The following is a 22,338-nucleotide window of genomic DNA, read 5'->3' on the forward strand; positions in this document are numbered from 1 at the left end:
CTGAGCCACGGCCCAGGGGCCCCAAGGTGCCTGGACCGCTGAGCCACGGCCCAGGGGCCCCAAGGTGCCTGGACCGCTGAGCCACGGCCCAGGGGCCCCAAGGAGCCTGGACCACTGAGCCACGGCCCAGTGGAGCTCAACCCCACAATCGAACCTGCCCAGCAGTGTTTGTTGATTTCCTCGACCAATACTATGATGAAAACTAAGCTATGATGACTAAAACTATAAGACTAAATATATTGACAATTTCGTAGACAAATAAAACCTATAGAGCTATAAAATGTTAGGAAGTGAGATCCACAGCAGCCCTCTCTCCTCTGAGACGCAGAGGTATGAGTGGAAATGTTTAATAACAAATTAACAACCAACTGGATCTATATATGCAAATCAAGCGTGATCGCTGCAGGACAGACAACAATCACCATGAAGAGATAAGGAAAGTAAAAGGTACTATGTTTAACCAGGGTAACTGGACTAAGCTCAAGAACTTGTTTACAGCCAGGCCCTGCTCATAGAACATTTCATGGTAGGGGTTCAATGCCTTGCTCAAAGGGCACTTCAGCGGTGGTAATTTTAACGTGCCGGTCCGGGGATACGAACTAGCGACCTTCCGATATCAAGACCGCTCCGCAAACCGTTCGGCCACCGCTGCCCACAAGGAGACATGCAGCGCGAGGAGACATGCAGAGGAGACATGCAGAGGAGACATGCAGAGGAGACATGCAGAGGAGACAGAGGAGACATGCAGAGGAGACATGCAGAGGAGACATGCAGAGGAGACATGCAGAGGAGACATGCAGAGGAGACAGAGGAGACATGCAGAGGAGACATTCAGAGGAGACATGCAGAGGAGACATGCAGAGGAGACAGAGGAGACATGCAGAGGAGACATGCAGAGGAGACATGCAGAGAGAGCAGCCAGACATCTCTTCACCTTCAAGCACTCAGACATGGCGTCAGAAATGGTGAGGGAAATCTCTTCACCTTCAGCGCATGCAGGACGAGTCAGTGTGGCTGTGAGCGATGATTGACACGTTGAACGGTGGAATCTGATTACAATGCCAGAGCTACTGAGAGATTTAACGCATTCTGGGCGGGAACCCCCTTTTGGTGTTTTAAGCATTATGTTATGCTTTAGCTATGAAAAATAGCAGATCTACAAGCTCATAACGCGGCAAGTTAAGCTAAGTCGCGAAAATGTGAATAAATATGTTCTTTTTCTTTTTTTAGTTTTTAACTAAAATCTTTGTTTCTAGGAGAGTCTCTGGAACAACATATTTTCAGATGGGTCAGAGGCCAATTACAAATAGTTTTTGGGGTCCTTGACATGAAATATTGAGAACCACTGATACAGAAACATAGGAATTTCAGAAAACTGTCAGAATGCCACGCGGGCTTGGTACCAGAAGGTTCTGTTACACAATGGAAGGCAGCAGAGAGCAGGTGACTCATGTGTTGCCGGAAAGCTTCAGAGCTCATCTGAACAGACAAAAGGGTGGAGTCAGAATTTAAAAGGTTGAATTTAAAAAAGGTGCATGATGAAAGACCTGACTGTACCTTGTTATAATAAGGTACAGTCAGTATGCATGTATGAGGCTTATACAATGAAAGAGCTGCGGTCTGTATACCTGCCCTTTACTGTATATATACACACACATACACATACATGCATACAATGCATGTTTTCTCTTTGACAGAGAAACACATACAGCTGAGTTGACACACTCAACTGTCAGTCAACAACACACACACACACACACACACACACACACACACACACACACACACACACAGGTTAAAACCTGCAGAGGGTGTGACAGAGAGAGAGAGAGAGAGAGAGAGAGAGCACACACACAAAACGAGGTAGAGACTGAGCTACACTTCCTAACCGTCTGTCCACTGTACCAAGACATCAGAGACACATACTGTCTGTCCACTGTACCAAGACATCAGAGACACATACTGTCTGTCCACTGTACCAAGACATCAGAGACACATACTGTCTGTCCACTGTACCAAGACATCAGAGACACATACTGTCTGTCCACTGTACCAAGACATCAGAGACACATACTGTCTGTCCACTGTACCAAGACATCAGAGACACATACTGTCTGTCCACTGTACCAAGACATCAGAGACACATACTGTCTGTCCACTGTACCAAGACATCAGAGACACATACTGTCTGTCCACTGTACCAAGACATCAGAGACACATACTGTCTGTCCACTGTACCAAGACATCAGAGACACATACTGTCTGTCCACTGTACCAAGACATCAGAGACACATACTGTCTGTCCACTGTACCAAGACATCAGAGACACATACTGTCTGTCCACTGTACCAAGACATCAGAGACACATACTGTCTGTCCACTGTACCAAGACATCAGAGACACATACTGTCTGTCCACTGTACCAAGACATCAGAGACACATACTGTCTGTCCACTGTACCAAGACATCAGAGACACATACTGTCTGTCCACTGTACCAAGACATCAGAGACACATACTGTCTGTCCACTGTACCAAGACATCAGAGACACATACTGTCTGTCCACTGTACCCAGACATCAGAGACACATACTGTCTGTCCACTGTACCAAGACAGAGACACATACTGTCTGTCCACTGTACCAAGACATCAGAGACACATACTGTCTGTCCACTGTATCAAGACATCAGAGACACATACTGTCTGTCCACTGTACCAAGACATCAGAGACACATACTGTCTGTCCACTGTACCAAGACATCAGAGACACATACTGTCTGTCCACTGTATACCAAGACATCAGAGACACATACTGTACGTCCCACAGATTACAATCACCAAGGGAGAGTTTGAAAGCATGACTAATGACAAAAAGAAACCTGTTGGGTGAAATACAACATTGTGCAAAACACAGCAGCGAGATTTGTGAGCTGCTGTGACAGGAGAAGGAGTCAAATGGAATACAAACACCTTAAGGAACACAAATCATTGTGTGTACTGTTTATAGTACCCTACACTGCTTACAGACCATTACCTCGGTACAAACAGAGCAACTAAACTACATTCAATTACATTTGAATAAATTGCTGCTACTGCTGCTGCTGCTGCTATGTTCACTGAGTGAATGCAAAAACATTGAAATACTGCTGTCAACTTTCAAAAGTAACGTCTGCTATATGGATGTATAACTATCTCTGACAGTAACAGTAACGTCTCCTACTGTATATAGACTAAAGACCTGGAGGTGTGATCAACGCCATTTGGCTATTCTGAGTGGCCAAAGAGCATTGATCACGCCTCCAGGTCTTTGGTTTACTCAAGTTATACAATAAGACCTGGTACTTAAGACACGCAAAATACAGTGTCCTTGAGTGCAACATGGCGGGGTTCCACATGGCCCCGTCAGTACGGGTGTGTAACTCTGAGATTGTACAAAATGGAACCAACTGTTATGGACTAAGATATGCATGGACGGTCATCATTCATAGGTTATACCGGGTCATTCACTTCACTGTTTCTCAACTATTCACACAAACATTTTTCGTCTTAGTTTTAGTCGACGAAAACAACAATGCATCCATCCATCCATTCATCATCGCCTGTAAGCTGGCTTCAAAGAAAGTGCAACCTCAGCTTCTGTGTTGACAGCGGTGGTAAATGGTAAATGCTAATACTATTCCACTATATAATGCATTTATATAGTGGAATAGTGGAGTAGTGGAATTTTCCCAATAAAACATACTCATACATAAACATACTCTTCACATGCAGGGCCGGCGGCTGTGGGAAAATGAGATGAGAGTGGAAAGAGGAAGTGTTCTGAACGTCTGTCCATGTTTTCCTGTTCTCCCTCTCTCTGCGCTGGGTGTGTGTGTGTGTGTGTGTGTGTGTGTGTGTGTGTGTGTGTGTGTGTGTGTGTGTGTGTGTGTGTGTGTGTGTGTGTGTGTGTGTGTGTGTGTGTGTGTGTGTGTGTGTGTGTGTGTGTGTGTGTGTGTGTGTGTGTGTGTGTGTGTGTGTGTGTGTGTGTGTGTGTGTGTGTGTGTGTGAGGGGAGGGGGGAGACAGACCAGGACATCCATCATTGTGTTGACGGGGCCTGTCACCTGTGTTAGTGTGTTCTAGTGACTGCTCTCTATACTCAGGCTACTGCAGCTGTTGTTCTGGTTGCTCTCAACCACCATTAGCCACATCACGGCCGCCCGGCCCACACCCACACCACCAACACCAACAACAACAACCCTATACAACTAAAATATATTCCCGGCTATATTATGTCAAAGTATATGGGTGAACAACATTTGGCAGAAATATAGGTGTCGCGTTGCGAGCTTTTATAACTACATGTTGTTGACATGCAACAAGGTACTGTACATACATGTATTGTATGACTATGGGCTGCGTACAGAGCTGTTGGTCGATCGGTCCATTATACACGACTACCTAGGATAAACACTACATGCCTTAGAGGAGGAAGAAAAGAGGCGCACACACACACGCACGCACACACACACACACACACGCACGCACACGCACACACACACACACACACACACACACACACACACACGGCAAAATGCCAGAGACCGTCTAACAACCACCACATTGTAGATTGTAGAGGGAGGAAAGAGGAGACATAGAAAGCGACACAGAGACTCTTGGAGAAACAGGGAACAGTTGACTTGGAGAAACAGCTCATTCTATACTATAATACCAGTGCAGAATGAAGACGGACTATAGAGACCATTTACCACCAACACAACAACAACATGCACTATTCTTTGGGCATCATGAATTGGTGTTCCCTGGTGTATAGAGTCTCTATCTATCAGTGCATTCTCTGCTTCCTCTTGGCACACACACACACACACACACACACACACACACACACACACACACACACACACACACACACACACACACACACACACACACACGCACACACACACTGACACACACACACACACACACACACAGTGAGTGCAGCAGCGGACAGATTGGGCACGTGGGCAGAGGAGTGTGGCAGGCTGGCACAGTGGCTATGTTTCCTCTCTACCCTCCAGCGGGCACTGATGACCAGATAGAGCTGTATATCTAGACTCCTATATCCTCCTGTCCCCTCCGGCCAACACACACCACCTCCTTGACAAGGACATCTCATCTCTGTCGATATAGTCTTATTTAATCATAGAGTCCTGCCTCAAAGCAGACCAGAGGTAGAAAACATCTCATCTCTGTCGATATAGTCTTATTTAATCATAGAGTCCTGCCTCAAAGCAGACCCGAGGTAGAAAACATCTCATCTCTGTCTGATAGTCTTATTTAATCATAGAGTCCTGCCTCAAAGCAGACCCGAGGTAGAAAACATCTCATCTCTGTCGATATAGTCTTATTTAATCATAGAGTCCTGCCTCAAAGCAGACCAGAGGTATAGAAAACTGTCGTTCCCTGATGTCATCGCTATACTAGGGACACATGCATCAGTAATATAAAGCAGGAACTGGGGGTGGCAATTAATGAAGGACCGGAAAGTCTGGCGTTGTGGCATATTGTGGAATCCTTGATCTCGACCGACTGCGGTCGTAAAATGATAATCATAGAAAACGGCTATAGAGTGACTGATATAGGCTTTGACTTTGTCTTTAACCCATTTTGGGCCGGGAACCCCTTTTTGGTGTTATAACATTATGTTATGCTTTAGCTATTGAAAAATAGCAGATCTACAAGCTCATAGCGTGCCACCGTAGAAACATAGCTTTTTCAGAACACTGTCAGGATGTAATGTTAAACGAGAGACAGCCGGGCTGGATTGCACCCATTCAGCCAACCTGTAGGCTACATGCAGCAACATACTGAACCCCCCCCCCCCCCCCCCCCCCCCCCACCCACACACACACACACACACACACACACACTGACTCCCCCAAAGGATGGGAGATTAATTAACACTGGCACTGGCAGCCTTTTAATTGGTCCCATTTAAGGAACGTTCATCACCCCATGAGGACGTCCTCTCAGACAGTGTTGTAATTTGATTACGCATTGAAACAGTGACAAAATTAATCGTAGGCTAATTGTACAAGGCTACTGTATATATGATCCTATGAGCTATAATAGCATAATCGATTTGGCGACAGACAGACAGACACCGAGACAGCAGGCTATATAGCCTACCATACCAGCAATTGGAGCACAATTTAAATATGAAATATTTAAATTCATAACGAATCAATCATATACTACAAATAAAGGCCGATGGAGGAATTAGGAATAACGAGAAAGATCGCGATGTATACAAGAATACACAGCCAGCCCTCCAACCAAAATAAAACACATGCTCAAATTCACACCGTTTCCATCATGACATTAGCTGAAGCTAACATAAAACATAGAAGCAGCGCAGCGGCGATTCAATTCCTCCGTGAGAGCAGAGGAGACATCGCGCGTAAAAGGCGTGCCATTCTTTTTTTTTGCGCACCACCACCACCACCACCACCGTACCGTGGTGAGTGTGTGGCAGTGCCAGCCGGACACACACACACACACACACACACACACACACACACACACACACACACAGACAGAGAGAGAACTCTCTTACCTGAATCGGGGCGAATCCTTTATACATTCTTCAAAGTCCACCGTCATATTTGCAGCCTGTTTTCTTCTCGTCAGTTATTATTTATGATTAGTATATTCCTGCTTCACCGCCTCAGACAAAATATGTCATCGCCCGTTGGAGGCATATGGATTCTGGAACCGTCCGTAGGTCCGTATGGAAGGTCTGTAGGTCCGTATGGAAGGTCTGTAGTGTAGGTGATCCTGTTGTATATTCCCTGACTGGCAGTCCAGTCTCTCGCCCCGGCCGTTGGTTGACACTGTGACACACACACATACAGAATGTCTCTCAACGCATGGTAGATATATTACTACTACTACTACAACACTACCAACACGGTGACACTCTACTCTACCGCCTCTGTCTGGAGGAGGAGGAGGAGGAGGAGGAGGAGGAGGAGGAGGAAGAGAGAACAGAACAGCTGCACCCAGTCAGTCCATTCCAGTCCAGTCCTCCTAAACCTAAACCAACCAACCAGCCCGCCCGCCTCCAAGAAGCATGAGGCAACAGCTAATGGCAATTTTGGATAGGAGGAATCTAGGAATGTTCACTGGATATCTCGTCTCGAAGCAAAGGAAAGGCAACAGTAGCCTATATAGCCTTGATCGGGATTCGGGACCCGATCGGTTACCTTTTCAGTATTTTGGACGGTGGTATATAGCGCCGTCCAAAAATTCTGAAAAAGGTGCCGAAATAAGGGGCAATGCCATATTGTCATTATCATCTTAAATCAAATGGCAGTTGTGGATAGCAGGAATGTCATATTTGTGGAGATCTGAAACGTTATATTCTGACTATAGGAATAATTTAAATGTATCCAGTCTAGCTATACAATGTTAAAATGGCTTGCCAGGCATACAGGCTACAACACAGTAGCTACACACCACAAACAGACCATGCAGTCAACAGCCTGCAAGCGATATGAGCAAGTTCAACAACACACAAAATAAAATAAAACACGCAATTTGGACGCGCACGGATCGATGGCATTAATAGCCTATAGCCCTATGATTGATTGATTGATTGGGTTTATTTATGTATTCATTCAGTCATTCATTCATTCATTCATTCATTCATGCATTCATGTAGCCTATCGCTATTATTTATTTAACTGTTCGTTTGACATCTTAGCCTATATTGAAGTCTCATTTAATCGACTTCATTAAGTATTTATCCTGAACCCGCCCACCCTTCACCTGCAGTTCATTAATGTACAGACGTATACAGATAGAGGGTTATTTGTAAAGAAATGTATAATATATACAATTAAATTAAATTCCAACAGGAAAACCTGTGGCATATAGAAAAGGGTTCTTTCTTTCTATCTATCTATCTATCTATCTATCTATCTATCTATCTATCTATCTATCTATCTATCTATCTATCTATCTATCTATCTATCATAGTATGTGTGTTTCCCAACATAATGTGCGTTGTGCTTGTGTTGTTGTTCATTGAATAATAAATAAAATACAATAAATAACAAATATAGCAGACAGACACGCCCCTGCTCAATGACGCAGCCACAAAGGGACACAGTAAAGTGACTGCTGTAGGACCCCGGCCCGGCGCGTGCGCCAGGAGGAGGTGTGTCCTTGGAGGTGCCTGGACTGTGTCTCTCTTGACGCTTTTACTTTTACAGTCTATGCTCTTGACGTGAATAAATAATGTAACAGAAACCTAGCAAATTATTATTGTCTCGCTCACACCGAACGGCTTATACATTTTCACATGTGATACAACAGGTGTTGCTGTCAATAAACTATCAAAAAACGATATTCAGGCAGGCAGCGTATTGGTCATAATATTGTAAATATTGTCATCCAATATTGGCACTTTTACAAGAAAGGATCCCCGACTTTAACAGCAAACACCAGTCCATGATGAGTCTATGGCAAACACATACGTATATATGCACGTGGGCTAGATTTGCATAATAATATGATCAAATATATGACATTCGACTTACTATTGTTATTGTTGATGTTGTCGACGGGCTTCACAGAGTGAAAGTAAACTGCCCTTCAAGTTCTTCTGCAGTGATGATAGTAGCCTAGTGTATTTGTAGTCTATACTCTTATGCACGTGTGAACAGAACTACAGTGATAGTAGCCTAGTGTATTTGTAGTCTATACTCTTTAGATGCACGTGCGAACAGAACTACAGTGATAGTAGCCTATATTTGTTGCAGTCTACTGTTGAGATGCACGTGTGAACAGAACACTGAACAGAACTACACACCGGTATCGACTCTCTCGCTGATGTCTTGTTGATGTTGTTGTAGTTCATACAGCTTGTTCGTCGCACATGTGTAGGCCCTAAACAACCTCCGCTCCGAACGAGAAACAGCAACAAACAAACAAACCCGCCTCCGTTATATTGTATATGTATAGTACTATGATGTATCATATGTACTGTTTAACAGTTTCGCTTTAAAAAAAATAAAAATCGCTTCTTAATTATTATGAGAAACATGCTCAAGAACTCCTGCTGTCACAGAAATCTTGAAGGAGGACCATGCACAACAACTGTCCACGTTACCTCATCTTTTTTCAATACATTGGAACAAAATACAGGTATGTAACATCAATGACATATATTTGATTATCTGTACACAGACAGGCAGACAGACAGACAGACAGACAGGCAGGCAGGCAGACAGGCAGGCAGACAGACAGACAGACAGACAGACAGGCAGACAGACAGGCAGACAGACAGGCAGGCAGACAGACAGACAGACAGACAGGGGTTGCTTTCTTATAGTTTATTTCAGTGCTGCTGTGTAAACAATAATAACTTAGTTTTTATTACACATTTCTTCCATGTAGCCCATATTTTCTTTATCATACATCATCATGCTATTATTTATGTTAATGTGTCCATTGTCCAGTTGACAGTAATAATGTAGTTTATTGATTAATAGACAATCAGTAAACATCAACCTCTCAATGCAATGCATCTTACTGTACCTCAAATGTGCACACGTTACACTTTAAAACAGTAACCATATGTCTTTGGTATACCTTGTCCTTTAATACAAACTGCTAAAAAAATATTGGCACTTGGATAGTGGAAATACAGAGTGAACTCAAATTAATTAATTAATGAATAATACTTACATTTTGTATAATCACGCTATACCAAAAGGACCTCATGGTTCCATATTTTGAATTTTTACAAAAGCTAAAAATATAGCCACTTAGTAGGCTATGCAAGCACTTCAGTTGTTCCCAAAGTGGGGTATGGGGACCCCCAGGGGTCCTTGAGGGAGTTCCAGGGGGTCCCCATCAGCTAAATGATAGTCTGTGTTTGTGTCTTGCAGAGGTGTGGTGAAGGTGCCTCCAGGACAGACGGAGGTGAGAGGGGTTCAGGACTACTTGGAGGTAAAACTAACTGAATCTGATCCATGTGTCGCTCTTTGTTTTTGGTGCCATTGACCTTCAAATTATACATTATTATTATTATACATTATTAGTTCCAGAGAAATGCTCTGCTAAGTGGAAGATAAACTGTTACTTCTTAAACCTTATACAAGTATACTGCCCATCAATGACAACTGTATGTTCTCATGATCTACAGCTGTGTAGGTCTGCTATTTTTGAAAAATCAACACGAAAATAATTTTTTAGAATCTGATCTCAGGTCAGAATGGGTTAAGTTTTAAGTCGACGAAAACAACACTTCTGCTTCCTTCCTTCCCTCCGCAGGACGCCCTGATGAAGATGAAGCCCGTCACGCCGCCGCGCGTCTACGTGTCCAGCCGGACGGACGCCGGCGTCCACGCCCTGTCCAACTCCGCCCACCTGGACCTCCGACGCCGAGACGGCAAGCCTCCGTTCAGCGAGGACGTCCTGGTGGCGGCGCTCAACCACCACCTGAAGAACGAGGACATCCGGTGAGTCCCCTTCTTTCACCTCAACCTCCACCTGAAGACAGAGGACATCCAGGTGAGTCCCCTTCTTTCACCTCAACATCAGGTGAGTCTCCGTCTTTCACCTCAACCTCCACCTGAAGCCAGAGGACATCCAGGTGAGTCCTTCTTTCACCTCAACCTCCACCTGAAGCCAGAGGACATCCGGTGAAGGCTCATACATAGTCTGGATTGTCGGTGGTGAGGTGACCACCGAACTACAACATGACGTCACCGAGCCGCGGTGAAGAGCAAACCACCGCTCCAACCCTTCTCTCTGTTTTTACTCACCACCGCTCAACGTTATTTCAGCTCCTGTGGTCACCTCACCACCGGAGCGGTGGTCACCTCACCACCGAAAATCCAGACTATGAATAGGCCTTTAGTCCCCTTCTTTCACCTCAACCACCACCTGAAGCCAGAGGACATCCAGGTGAGTCCTCTTCTTTCACCTCATGCGATAACGATGCGATTTCGATGCTTTTTTTGTGTGACTCTCTGTGGCTGTAGTACAGTACATGACAAAGGCGGGGCGTTAATTTACCAAAAGGTTTGACTATAGGAGATAAGATGTTTCTGCCCTCCCGCCCGCAGCAAGGAGGAAATGGCCTCTTGTTTAGCTCTGCTCCCACTGGAGCCGACATCAAAAGAGTCCTCCAGTCGTTTGCTTCTATTGTGATGCTAATGGTGTTTGTGCAGCGCCAGCCCCCGGCTGCCTCCTCCCGCCCTCTGGTAGTGACATTCACAGGCCTTTTATCATCTCCACAATGGATGGATGCTTTGTGATTAACCCATTCTGGACGGGGTGTTTTAATTAAAGCATTATGTTATGCTTTAGCTATGGAAAATAGCAGATCTACAAGCTCATAGTGCGGCACCGAGTGCCGCGCTAAGAGCTTGTAGCTCTGCTATTTTAGAAAAAATCGTGAAAATGCAGCACAAATCTTTGAATATATATTCTTTCACAGCCAACGTTTTTAACTCAAATCTTTGCTTCTGGGGACAACATATTTTCAGATGGGGGGTCGGTGGCCAATTACATATCATTTTTGGGGGTCCTTGACACGAAATATTGAGCACCACTGATACAGAAACATGAGGTATTTCAGAAAACTGTCAGGATTTAGAAGACATTTTTTTATTATTTTAAAGTCAGGTCTAAATTGGTTAAAGCTGTGAGGCTGACATTTAGGGCAGTGACATTTGCTCTGGGCTGGGCTTGGCTTGTTGGCATCAAATAAATGGGCTTTAAAAAAAAACTGTTCCCATTTTTAGTTGTTCAATCCGAGGGAAAACATGGACATGAAAAGGGGCAGTCCTTTTGCTAAGCTTTTGTTAACAATCGATTGGCTTTTTTGTTGGGTTTCTTTTTACCTGATAAAGCACATTATGTCAAGGCTAAGATATTCTGTTAGACAGATGTTCTTAGCTTGCTTATGGTTCTTGATGACTATTTCTATGTACTATACTTCCCAAAGTGCGGTCCGGGGACCCCCAGCTGGGTCCATGAGGGAGTTCCAGGGGGTCCCCAGCTAAATGATAGTTTGGAACCAAGTGGACCCTTATGGGTCTGTAACTCTGAGAGTGTAACACATGGAACCAAATGGACCCTTATGGGTCTTGTAACTCAGAGAGTGTACAGATGTACATTTGTACACTCTCTGAGTTAAATTAACATTGGTTTTACAATATAAATTGGGGTCCCAGAAAGCATGTAAAACTGGGGGGTACTTGAAATTAAACTGGTTGAGAATCACTGCTAGAGCCGTAAAAAAGCTCCTCTTATGGGGGTCCCTTATGGGGGTCCCTTATGGGGGTCCCTGGCATGTCTTTTCAAACGGGGGTCCGCGGGCTGATTGGAGTCAATCTGGGGGTCCTTGACGTGAAAAAGGTTTGGGCGAACCACTGTTCAAAAGGCCTACCGGACGGTAAATTAATTCACAACGGCGCTCTTCTCCTTCTGCCCTCCTGCAGGGTCACCCACGTCCACCGGGTGGCGGGTGATTTCCACGCCCGTTTCAAGGCCCTGTCCAGGACGTACGTGTACAGACTGGCCCAGGGCGTCGGCCACGCCTCCCTGCTTCCCCTCAGCGAGCGCCGCCTGTGCTGGGCGCTCTGCCGGCACACGTGAGTTATGGATCGTACTGTACACACCGCACCATATCTGAGAGAGAGAGAGCTTGTAGATCTGCTATTTTCTAAATATATTTATTACATTTTAGACATTTGAAAACGCTGGGGGCGTGGCTGCATGTACCCACTGCCGTTTTAAGAACCTTCCGCCTCTGCACACACACACACACACACACACAATGAGCTCATATCAAACCTCACCACGGGGCAACAGAGCAGAAACACATGAATAATCCACTCGTTAACACGGATGCAACACACACATGACATGAGCAAATGAGCAAATTAGGGCCACTCACACACGAGGGCTTATCTGAGCAGACATGGCAAATAAACACAAACAATGGTGTGCGTGCTGATGGCACTGTTACGAGTATGGTACAGTCCGTCTATGAACCTAGCATCTAACAGCTTGTAGATCTATGAACCTAGCATCTAACAGCTTGTAGATCTATGAACCTAGCATCTAACAGCTTGTAGATCTATGAACCTAGCATCTAACAGCTTGTAGATCTATGAACCTAGCATCTAACAGCTTGCAGATCTATGAACCGAATGTGGTATAATTTGTAAGACACAGACCAGCTAATGATGCCTGGACATCACTAAATGTCATGTGCACATACACGCATGCACATGGATACATAAGTCCTGGTAATAGTGAAACATGATCAGGGTTGGGCACAGAACAGAAAGGCAAGCCAAGACAAAGGCCCATGGGTAATAAATAACTGGGGTCATTGTTAGGGGTTGAGACCCAAGGCAGTGGTCAGACCGTGGACTATCCTGATAGGCCGAGAGCCATATGAACACATGAACACACGATAGATATAATGCCAGACAAAGAAATATCTGGGCCGGTCGTTCCCCAACTCTCTACCATGTAACTGGGCATGCTCCCCGACGGCATGAGGCCGTCGGAACTATGCTGTTTGCTGTGCTGTGTACTCTGAAATAAACACCAAGGAACATCATCTCGTTGTCTGTCTGCCGTGCACATTTACTCTCCTGTATGCTATTTTAATATACAACACTAGCATCTAACAGCTTGTAGATCTATGAACCTAGCATCTAACAGCTTGTAGATCTAACCTAGCATCTAACAGATTGTAGATCTCCTACACCTCCTGGCCTCCTACCACCACCGCGCACAAAGTAGGCGTGCGCGAGCGAGCGTGCCGCGCGTGCGTGTGTGTGGGTGCACACGTGCGCACTCTCTCTCTCTGTGCGAGAGAGAGAGTTAATTTCTTCACTTTTTGGGGAAACTAGGCCAAGTTGAGCTGCAGGCTTATGCGCACTCACACACACGCACGCACACACACATACATCATGCTACTCGCTCTCTCTCTCTTCTTCTGCTTGCTGTACTTATTTTTGCCCCCCCTTTCTCTCTCTCTCTCTCTCTCTCAACAAGTGCTGCATCACCATTTTTCTCCTTTTAACCATAAAGCCTGTTGTCTCCTGTGTCTTCACGTCAGGGATCTGGACGTAGCAGCGATGCGAGAGGCCGCCGCCACGCTGATCGGGACTCACGACTTCAGCAGCTTCATGGCGATCAACTCGGACACGCCGTTTAAAAACCCGGTCAAAACCCTGGAGGTGGCCCGAGTAGACCCGGGGACGTCCTTCGCAGGCGCACACTTCCACAGGTACAAAACCCTGTGTCTCGAGTGGACCCGGGGACGTCCTTCGCAGGCGCACACTTCCACAGGTACAAAACCCTGTGTCTCGAGTGGACCCGGGGACGTCCTTCGCAGGCGCACACTTCCACAGGTACAAAACCCTGTGTCTCGAGTGGACCCGGGGACGTCCTTCGCAGGCGCACACTTCCACAGGTACAAAACCCTGTGTCTCGAGTGGACCCGGGGACGTCCTTCGCAGGCGCACACTTCCACAGGTACAAAACCCTGTGTCTCGAGTAGACCCGGGGACGTCCTTCGCAGGCGCACACTTCCACAGGTACAGAACCCTGTGTCTCGAATATAGACCCGGGGACGTCCTTCACAGGCGCACACTTCCACAGGTACTCTCTCTGTGCGTAAACATGATGCCGATGCCTGACAGACACGTGTTGCGAGATATTGTGGTCTTTGTAAAAGAAGCAACTACAGGATATTAGAAGGACAATACCAGTAAGACGCGGGAAGCGAACGCTGCTGAGACCCTGCAGATCATGTCTGTCTGTCTGTCTGTCTGTGTGTCTGTCCCGCTGTTACTGTATATGTGGACCTGGCCCCTTTTGTGCCCATATGGAACTGAGTGGACCTGGCCCCTTTTGTGCCCATATATGGAGCTGAGTGATTGCTGATGCAACACACTCCATATTTGGATAGCGGGACAGACAGACACACAGACAGACACACACACACACAGACATGATTTGCTAGGTCTCATAGTAAGTGCTCACTGCGTTCGCAATCAGTCACCCCCCCAGAAGCAAAGATTTGAGTTAAAAACGTTCGCTCTGAAAGAATATGCACAGTATTCAAAGATTTGCGCCAACTTTCTGTTTTTGCAGACCTACAAGCTCGTAGCGCGGCACTCGGTGCCGCGCTATGAGCTTGTATATCTGCTATTTTTCAATAGCTAAAGTATAACATAATGCCAAAAGGGGTTCCCGTTCAGAATGAGTGCATACTGGATTATATATCCACGGGGGGTCTGTCTGTGTGCCCAATACCACTTATACATACTGTTAATTATTTATGAGGGCAATATGGACCACAATATGTACACAACCAACACGGCCGGTATATCTAGGGCAGTGATTCTCAAACGTTTTCACGTGAACGAACGCCCCAAATTAATTAAGCAGTGGGTGTGCTTTATTGCGATTATTGGCACGACATTCGATGCGGTTATTATGACAAAATAACGTAAATGTCTCTTCAGCTGTCGTGCAGAAACCAACTCCAAAATGTACATTTTTCAGGAAATAAAAAAACGAAATATGAATATTTCAGGAGGTGAAGAAAACCTTATGTATTTTTTAAAACAAAAGCAGTCAGGCGTTTAAGCAGAACTGTCGAGAGCAATGCGATTTGAACTAATTTTTTGTCATGTTGCTCTCCTCAGAAAAAACACAAAATAGAATTTGTTTTTATAATATTAGCGTCTGTGTTAATAAGTTAATAAGGTTTGGCCGACATTTTGACGAACCGATGGAGTTAGCTGGTTTTGTCACTCAGAATATATACTCTTCATTGGTTCAATATTTTTTAAACCCACACACAGACGTAAAGGCTGTTCCAACGGCGTTGACATAATTATGAAAAACAAAAGTGAGAAATGGAGTTAGCTGGTTAGACGGTCACTATTCTAGGTAACGGGGATACAAAAATAAATAATTACAAAATAAACGAGGGGGATGCGAGCAGTGAATTATTGACAAGGTCGACCGCTGAGCTGCACTTGTGGGACGCTGGAGGGGAGGGAGGGAGGGCGCTCCTCTGCTGTGTGAAAACAAATTGAGTTTAGAAGGCCCTTAATGTTATATCGTATATATTCTAATTATTGTGTGTTCTTGTCTTCCAGAGACGTTCCGTTCTGGGAGCTGACCTTTAGAAGCAGGTCCTTCCTCTACAGACAGGTTAGTGTTGTTTCACCCGTTATCACCGTATTAAATATACCAAATCAAACGATATCACTGTATTAAATATACCAAATCAACCGTTATCACTGTATTAAATATACCACATTTCTACGAGCTTGTAGATCTGCTAGTATTTTCCAATAGCTAAAGTATAACATAATGCTTTAAAACACACCAAAAAGGGGTTGATATATTTTGCATGTGGCTGCAGGTCCGTAGGATGACGGGGGCGCTGGTGGCAGTGGGACAGGGTCAGCTGTCCCAGGACCGCTTCAGACACATTCTGGAGGCTAAAGACTCTCTGGGTTTCCCCAAGAACCTGAGCGCTCCTCCAGGCGGACTCTTCCTCACCAGGGTGGAGTACTCCCTCACAGGTTACTATGAAGTTACTGTATATACAGTAGATGTACCCTCTTCCTCACCAGGGTGGAGTACTCCCTCACAGGTTACTAGTAATAATAATAATAACTAGAACTGCACTCTGTCGAGTGCATACTTGCTTGTTGCACACTAGTAGGCCGAGCGTGCAAGTACTTTCGACCGCTACAAACTGTCAACCAATTACATATACTATGTATTTGCGCGCTCTGCTTGCGCAAGTAATTAGTCCTTATCCTTTATCTTCCTCACCAGGGTAGAGTACTCCCTCACAAGTTACTAGTAATAATAATAATGATAATTAGTCTTTGTCCCATTTAGGCCTGACGTCGACATTTGAAAGATGCCTTCTAAATCCTGAGTTATATCTTAACCCATTCTGACCTGAGATCAGATTCTAAAAAATGTCTTACATCCTGACAGTTAAACAATAGGGCGCGCTACGAGCTGCAGAGTCTGCAGAGTTGCTGACAGAACGTTGAAGGTTTTTCTTCTTCTCTTCTTATAAAACTTGTCTACTCTCTCCACAGACCTGCAGTTTACACCACATTCCTCAGAGGGGGATTCGTCTTCCACTGGGGACCAAGAGGGCTTATCGGACGTCCCTAATAGCAGAGGATAGTAAATAGTAGTATAGACCCTATAGTTTATAGTTCCCATTCCCTGACCATAGCGTTGGAAAGGACACGTCCAGCAGGGAGAGTCCTTGACCAGGCTGTGTCTGCACCACCACCTGCATGCATTTCGTCTGCGCGAAAAATGAAAGCCTGGATTTGCGCATGGGCTGCACCGGTCTAAAAGTGGGATCGCTCCAAATGACGTGACGTCAGGGCTCTGAGCGGTGTGCACCCCTCAGGGCTCTGAGCGGTGTGCACCCCTCAGGGCTCTGAGCGGTGTGCACCCCTCAGGGCTCTGAGCGGTGTGCACCCCTCAGGGCTCTGAGCGCTGTGCACCCCTCAGGGCTCTGAGCGGTGTGCACCCCTCAGGGCTCTGAGCGCTGTGCACCCCTCAGGGCTCTGAGCGGTGTGCTGTGCACCCCTCAAAATAACACCGTGAGGAAATTATTACCAGTGGAATTCAAACGAGGCTATGCGAGGAAAATGAGGAGACTGGCTGAAGAACCCACCACACCGTCTAAGAAAAAACCCAACGTGTGCCGACTCTGTGGAAATAACTTTGACAGTCCGTTAGAATGGTTTACTCCATCAACCAGTGGTTTCTGCTTCTGGTCGACACAATAACAGTGCTGCACTGGGGGGGGGGGAGGAGACCGGGGCTGACGGACAGATCGGTGAACCAATCAGGGTGCGTGTTTTTCTGAGCCGCGGCCCTCCCATCTAGGCCAGAAATGTCTATCGTTAGCTCAGGCTAGTATGCCATGGATATTACTTATTAGCCATTATTCCAACGTCCTGATAACGGTTGATTTCGTATATTTAATGCAGTGATAACGGACGAATCCACTGACCAAGAGGTCTAGTGCTTTGGAATACGTATGCTGTTTGCAGAGAGAAAATGGAATAAAGTGTTTTTGTTAATAGAATGTTGTCCATGCAGGTTCTTCTGACTTCTGAGTATAATTTTTGGGGTTCTTGACATGAGGGGTGTCACGTTGGGGTGACCAGATGTCTCTCCCCCCCCCCCCCCCCCCTGTCAGGTGAAAAGAAGCAGCTTGGACTCCTCATGCATAGAAGGAAGCATGGGATCAGTCCGCTGACCATCCCCAGGTTGGCAAAAAAAATGGGTTGCAAAAATCATGGGATACAAATTTAGGGGGGATTTTTTTTAAAGAGAAACAGGAGCTATGCAGGCAGCTGAGCTACAGAACAGATAATTAACTAGTACGCAGGTATTATAGACACAACTTACCTGGTTAAGCAATGTTTACTTTTATTCTGTCGTGTAGACGATTTATGCACCGATTACTGTTAAGTCTGTGACATTTATGGTGTACAAAAGATGGAGTGTTTTAGTTCCATATTAGAGCCATGTTGCATTCATGGCCAAACATGGTAGTGGATTTACATACATGTTCACCCCCACAACACATGGTACAGTGGTGTTACATACATGTTCACCCCCACAACACATGGTACAGTGGTGTTACATACATGTGCACCCACACAACACATGGTACAGTGGTGTTACACATGTTCACCCCCACAACACATGGTACAGTGGTTTTACATACATGTGCACCCCCACAACAACCCACACAACACATGGTACCGTGGCGTTACATACATGTGCACCCCCACAACACATGGTACAGTGGCTTTACATACATGTGCACCCACACAAGTTGACACAACACATGGTAGAGTGGCATTACATACATGTGCACCCCCACAACACATGGTACAGTGGCGTTACATACATGTGCAACGTTTAGTGGAGTAGGCCAGTGGTTCTCAAAGTGGGGTCGGGGGACCCCCAGGGGTCCTTGAGGGAGATCCAGGGGGTCCCCAGCTAAATGATAGCTAGGAACCAAATTAACCCTTTTGGGTCTGTAACTCAAAGTGTACAAATGGAACTCTCACTCAGAGTTAAATTAACTTTGGTTGTACAATAATATAAATCGGGGGTCCCAGAGATATAAATGCCATTAAAGGGGAGTCCGTACTGTAGACTAATGCTAATGCAAGCTGCACAGCGCTGCTGTCGGACAGAAACCTCGTCTCCAAATTATTCTCAGTTTGGTTTGTTTTTGTAAAAAATGAATACCTAAAAGTACGCGCAATTTTAGCATTATGTTACAATGTTACAAGTGAAAGTCCGGAATTCAAAATGTACTCGAGTAAAAGTACAAAAGTATTGGCATCAAAATGTAGCTAAAAGTAAAAAAAAGTATTGGGAAATGGAACCGGAAATGATACGCCAGTAAAGTACCTCAAAATGTTATTTAAGTACAGTACTTGTACTTCAAGATTTCATGACATTAATTTATTTTTATTTTCGTTTTTCCTTTAGGTTTTATGACCTCAATCACACCCAAACAACCTGAACTTTGAACATTCAGTGGATTTTCTGGGGTTTTCTCTGTGTTCTGAAGCCTTTTGAGCTACAATGAATGAAAACAAAGGCAACATCCCTCAACAACAGTGACATCTGCTGGCAGATAATTGTCATATGGGATTTGTGGACCCCAGAAAATCTACTGAATGTTAAAAGTTCAGGAATATTTTGGGTGCATTATTGAGCTCAGAAATCCTAATTTTCTTTTTACAAAAATTAAGTTACTTTACACCACCGAATATATCGTACTCGATCAGCGTCACACCAAGGCATCAAAACTCCAAGCCTTTGGAACTTGTAGATCTGCTGCCTTTTGCAATTTTTCGAATTTTTTGCAAGTTAAGTTTTATTAGGTTTCCACCCAACAGAGACGATATATATATGATGCCGCTCTGCCTCCAGACACCCGTTTAGATTTCACAGACTAGTAGTTCACCATTCTATGGGATTTGTCCACACACACACACACACACATTTACAACGTGACTGCATTTGCTCAATGAACACCGTAATAAATCTTCAGCTAAGGCTGGGCAACATGGATATTTTAATTAGCTCATTATACCAAATACTTATTTATCAATATTGTGACAATCCATTATTCATTCCATTTAAAAAAAACACTCATAAATAGCAACTCTACAAGCTCACTCAATGTTGTAAGCTTGTAGATCAGCTATTTACAAGTTGACACTTAAAAAAAAAAAAGTATAAAAGAAAGCTTAATTGGTTAAAACCAGGAGAAAAAAAAGACAACGCTTTAGTTATTGCCATATCACAATATTACCAATATCTAGTGTCCAGAGTTCGTGATATGGACATATTGCCCAGGCGTCTACGGTCAGACCTCTGCGTGAGCCAGACGAGGATCAGGTCGACCAACCGTTCGTTCCCATAAGAATACATATTTGATCCAGTATATCTCTGTATGAGTCACCCATAAACCCATTAACTTTTTAAGAACATGACGTGCTCTGTGTATCAAAACTTTTTAAACGGTGAAAAGGAATGTTCTTTTCTTGTTACACTTCTCAGAAGTGACAGTTTTAGCAGCATTCAGCCACACAATTTCTTTGACCTAAATATTTCACAATGTCGTACGTTTGTTTTCTTTGTGTCCATTTTGACCGTGTGTCGGAGAAAACCACGGCTAATCTGATTGGCTATAGTAGGTCCAATGAAGAGTCAAATGAAGCGTTTAAGCTTCCAGAAGAAAAAAAGCAAGAATTCGCACATCCTAAAATTCGTCCACATTCCAAATTTCAAGTATTGAGATCTTTGAATATCAATAGCAAAAAAAGAACAGATCATATAATGCACTTTGAGGAAGGCATTGTGTTGTTATTTATAAAGAATGACAGCTCATAAGCACAGCCTGGGTGAAGAATATAAAGTTGACCATGAGGAGCCTCCGACATAGAGACCCTGATTCAGAAGATGAAAGACGGGTGATCACATCAAAGACCTCAGCGGGTCACTTTTCTGTTTTTGTTGTGGAACTATATGACTAGGATTTTAAGAGAATGGGGACAATGAAATGAGACAGAAATGACTCCTAACTTGTTCAATAGTGACACCAAGTGTGTTGTGAAACAACAGCCACGTGAATATATAGTTCTTAAACCGATTAAAAAGGACAAGATGCCTGTGAGAGATGATCGATGCCGACTGAACAATACAATGCAAGCGTGGAGTGCTCAATAAGTCACGGGTGTTGTAAGGCGCGATTCATACTCTTATTTTAGAGCCGAATAAAAGTCGGTTCGGCTCTGTAGAGCCTACAATGTGACGCCATTTGAGGTTCGGGGGGGGGTGGGGTCTGACGAGCCGAAATTATTTCGGCACTACAGCGCCGAAACAGCTGTAGAATAGGAGTATGAATCGGCCCTAAGAAGGGACCCTTCCGGGTGCATTTTTTACAATCTTAAATTAACATCCTATGGTTTTAACAGTGATCCATTATGTCCATATTTTAAAACTTAGTTTAGACTAGTCATTGGTCAGACTCGGGTTAAGGTTAGGTTTAGGTGTGCTGCCCCGTGGGAGGTTAGGTTTAGGGTTAGAGATGGGTTGTAGTTGTAGGGCTAATGACCGGTCTAATCAATGACTAGTCTAAACCAAATAATGTCTAAACTAAGTACTGCACCCAAAACTAATTTTATTACCATATATGTAGACTATTTGAGCTTTTAATTAAGACCCTGCCACTAAAACTGAGGTCGTTTTAAGGATACATGAGTTCCTGAATAAAAAGGGTTGGTATATATATTTTTTGATAAATGGCACAGGCTGTAGTTTGCATAGACCATTTAAACCCAACCCTCACCATCTCAACAATGTTACCTAAATGGTTTTTAAAAAAATAAATAAAAAAAGCTAACCGCACCACCTATTATCATACCATATTTCACCCTTTGTACTCCAGGACTTTTTGGTTAGTAGTTTTAAACTTGCAACCCAAAGCATGTCAAGAGGCGAACGGCGATAATCAGAAGACATAGATGGATAGACAACTAAGTATCGTACATTATTATTATTATTAGTATCGTACATTCAGTTAAGCGTTTCTGTAGAATCTATTGTGGCACAAAGAGGACGTTAATTTCCTCATCTGGTACTAAACATTGCAAAAAAAGATTTGACCGTCTAAAAAAAATAATCTAAATCACTCGTCTTATAAAAGAGCAGTAAAAAG

At 44.4% G+C, this 22,338-nt stretch overlaps 3 protein-coding genes across 3 annotated transcripts in view; 1 reads left to right on the forward strand and 2 right to left on the reverse strand.

Moving 5' to 3' along the window:
• LOC308334842 (arf-GAP with coiled-coil, ANK repeat and PH domain-containing protein 3-like) overlaps positions 1-6,928 on the reverse strand; it is a 118,166-nt gene extending 111,238 nt beyond the window's left edge. The window contains exon 1 of the mRNA XM_080791716.1: positions 6,598-6,928. Within this exon, the coding sequence (XP_080647842.1) occupies positions 6,598-6,644 (47 nt within the window). The 5' untranslated portion in view covers positions 6,645-6,928. The remainder of the gene's footprint in view (positions 1-6,597) is intronic.
• Positions 6,929-8,823: 1,895 nt separating this feature from the next.
• pusl1 (pseudouridine synthase like 1) lies at positions 8,824-17,318 on the forward strand. Its single transcript, XM_080791601.1, has 8 exons — positions 8,824-9,191; positions 9,938-9,998; positions 10,323-10,510; positions 12,500-12,652; positions 14,137-14,307; positions 16,193-16,247; positions 16,462-16,624; positions 17,159-17,318. The coding sequence occupies exons 1-8, from the start codon at positions 9,133-9,135 to the stop codon at positions 17,248-17,250; spliced, it is 942 nt and encodes a 313-aa protein (XP_080647727.1). The 5' UTR covers positions 8,824-9,132; the 3' UTR covers positions 17,251-17,318.
• Positions 17,319-20,177: 2,859 nt separating this feature from the next.
• The window catches only part of ddx19b (DEAD-box helicase 19b), a 16,761-nt gene continuing 14,600 nt past the window's right edge, over positions 20,178-22,338 (reverse strand). The window contains exon 12 of the mRNA XM_080785311.1: positions 20,178-22,338. This exon is cut by the window's right edge and continues 726 nt beyond it. The gene's annotated coding sequence lies outside the window, so the exon portion shown is untranslated.

This window comes from Protomyctophum bolini (genome assembly GCF_963924005.1).
Source record: "Protomyctophum bolini genome assembly, chromosome: 2".
Taxonomy (NCBI): domain Eukaryota; kingdom Metazoa; phylum Chordata; class Actinopteri; order Myctophiformes; family Myctophidae; genus Protomyctophum; species Protomyctophum bolini.

Coding starts and splice junctions, on each gene's coding strand:
- pusl1 (XM_080791601.1), top strand. CDS start 9,133: ATGCACAACAACTGTCCACGTTACCTCATCTTTTTTCAATACATTGGA. Junction 10,511..12,499: donor CTGAAGAACGAGGACATCCG/GTGAGTCCCCTT, acceptor GCCCTCCTGCAG/GGTCACCCACGTCCACCGGG. Junction 16,625..17,158: donor GGTGGAGTACTCCCTCACAG/GTTACTATGAAG, acceptor CTCTCTCCACAG/ACCTGCAGTTTACACCACAT.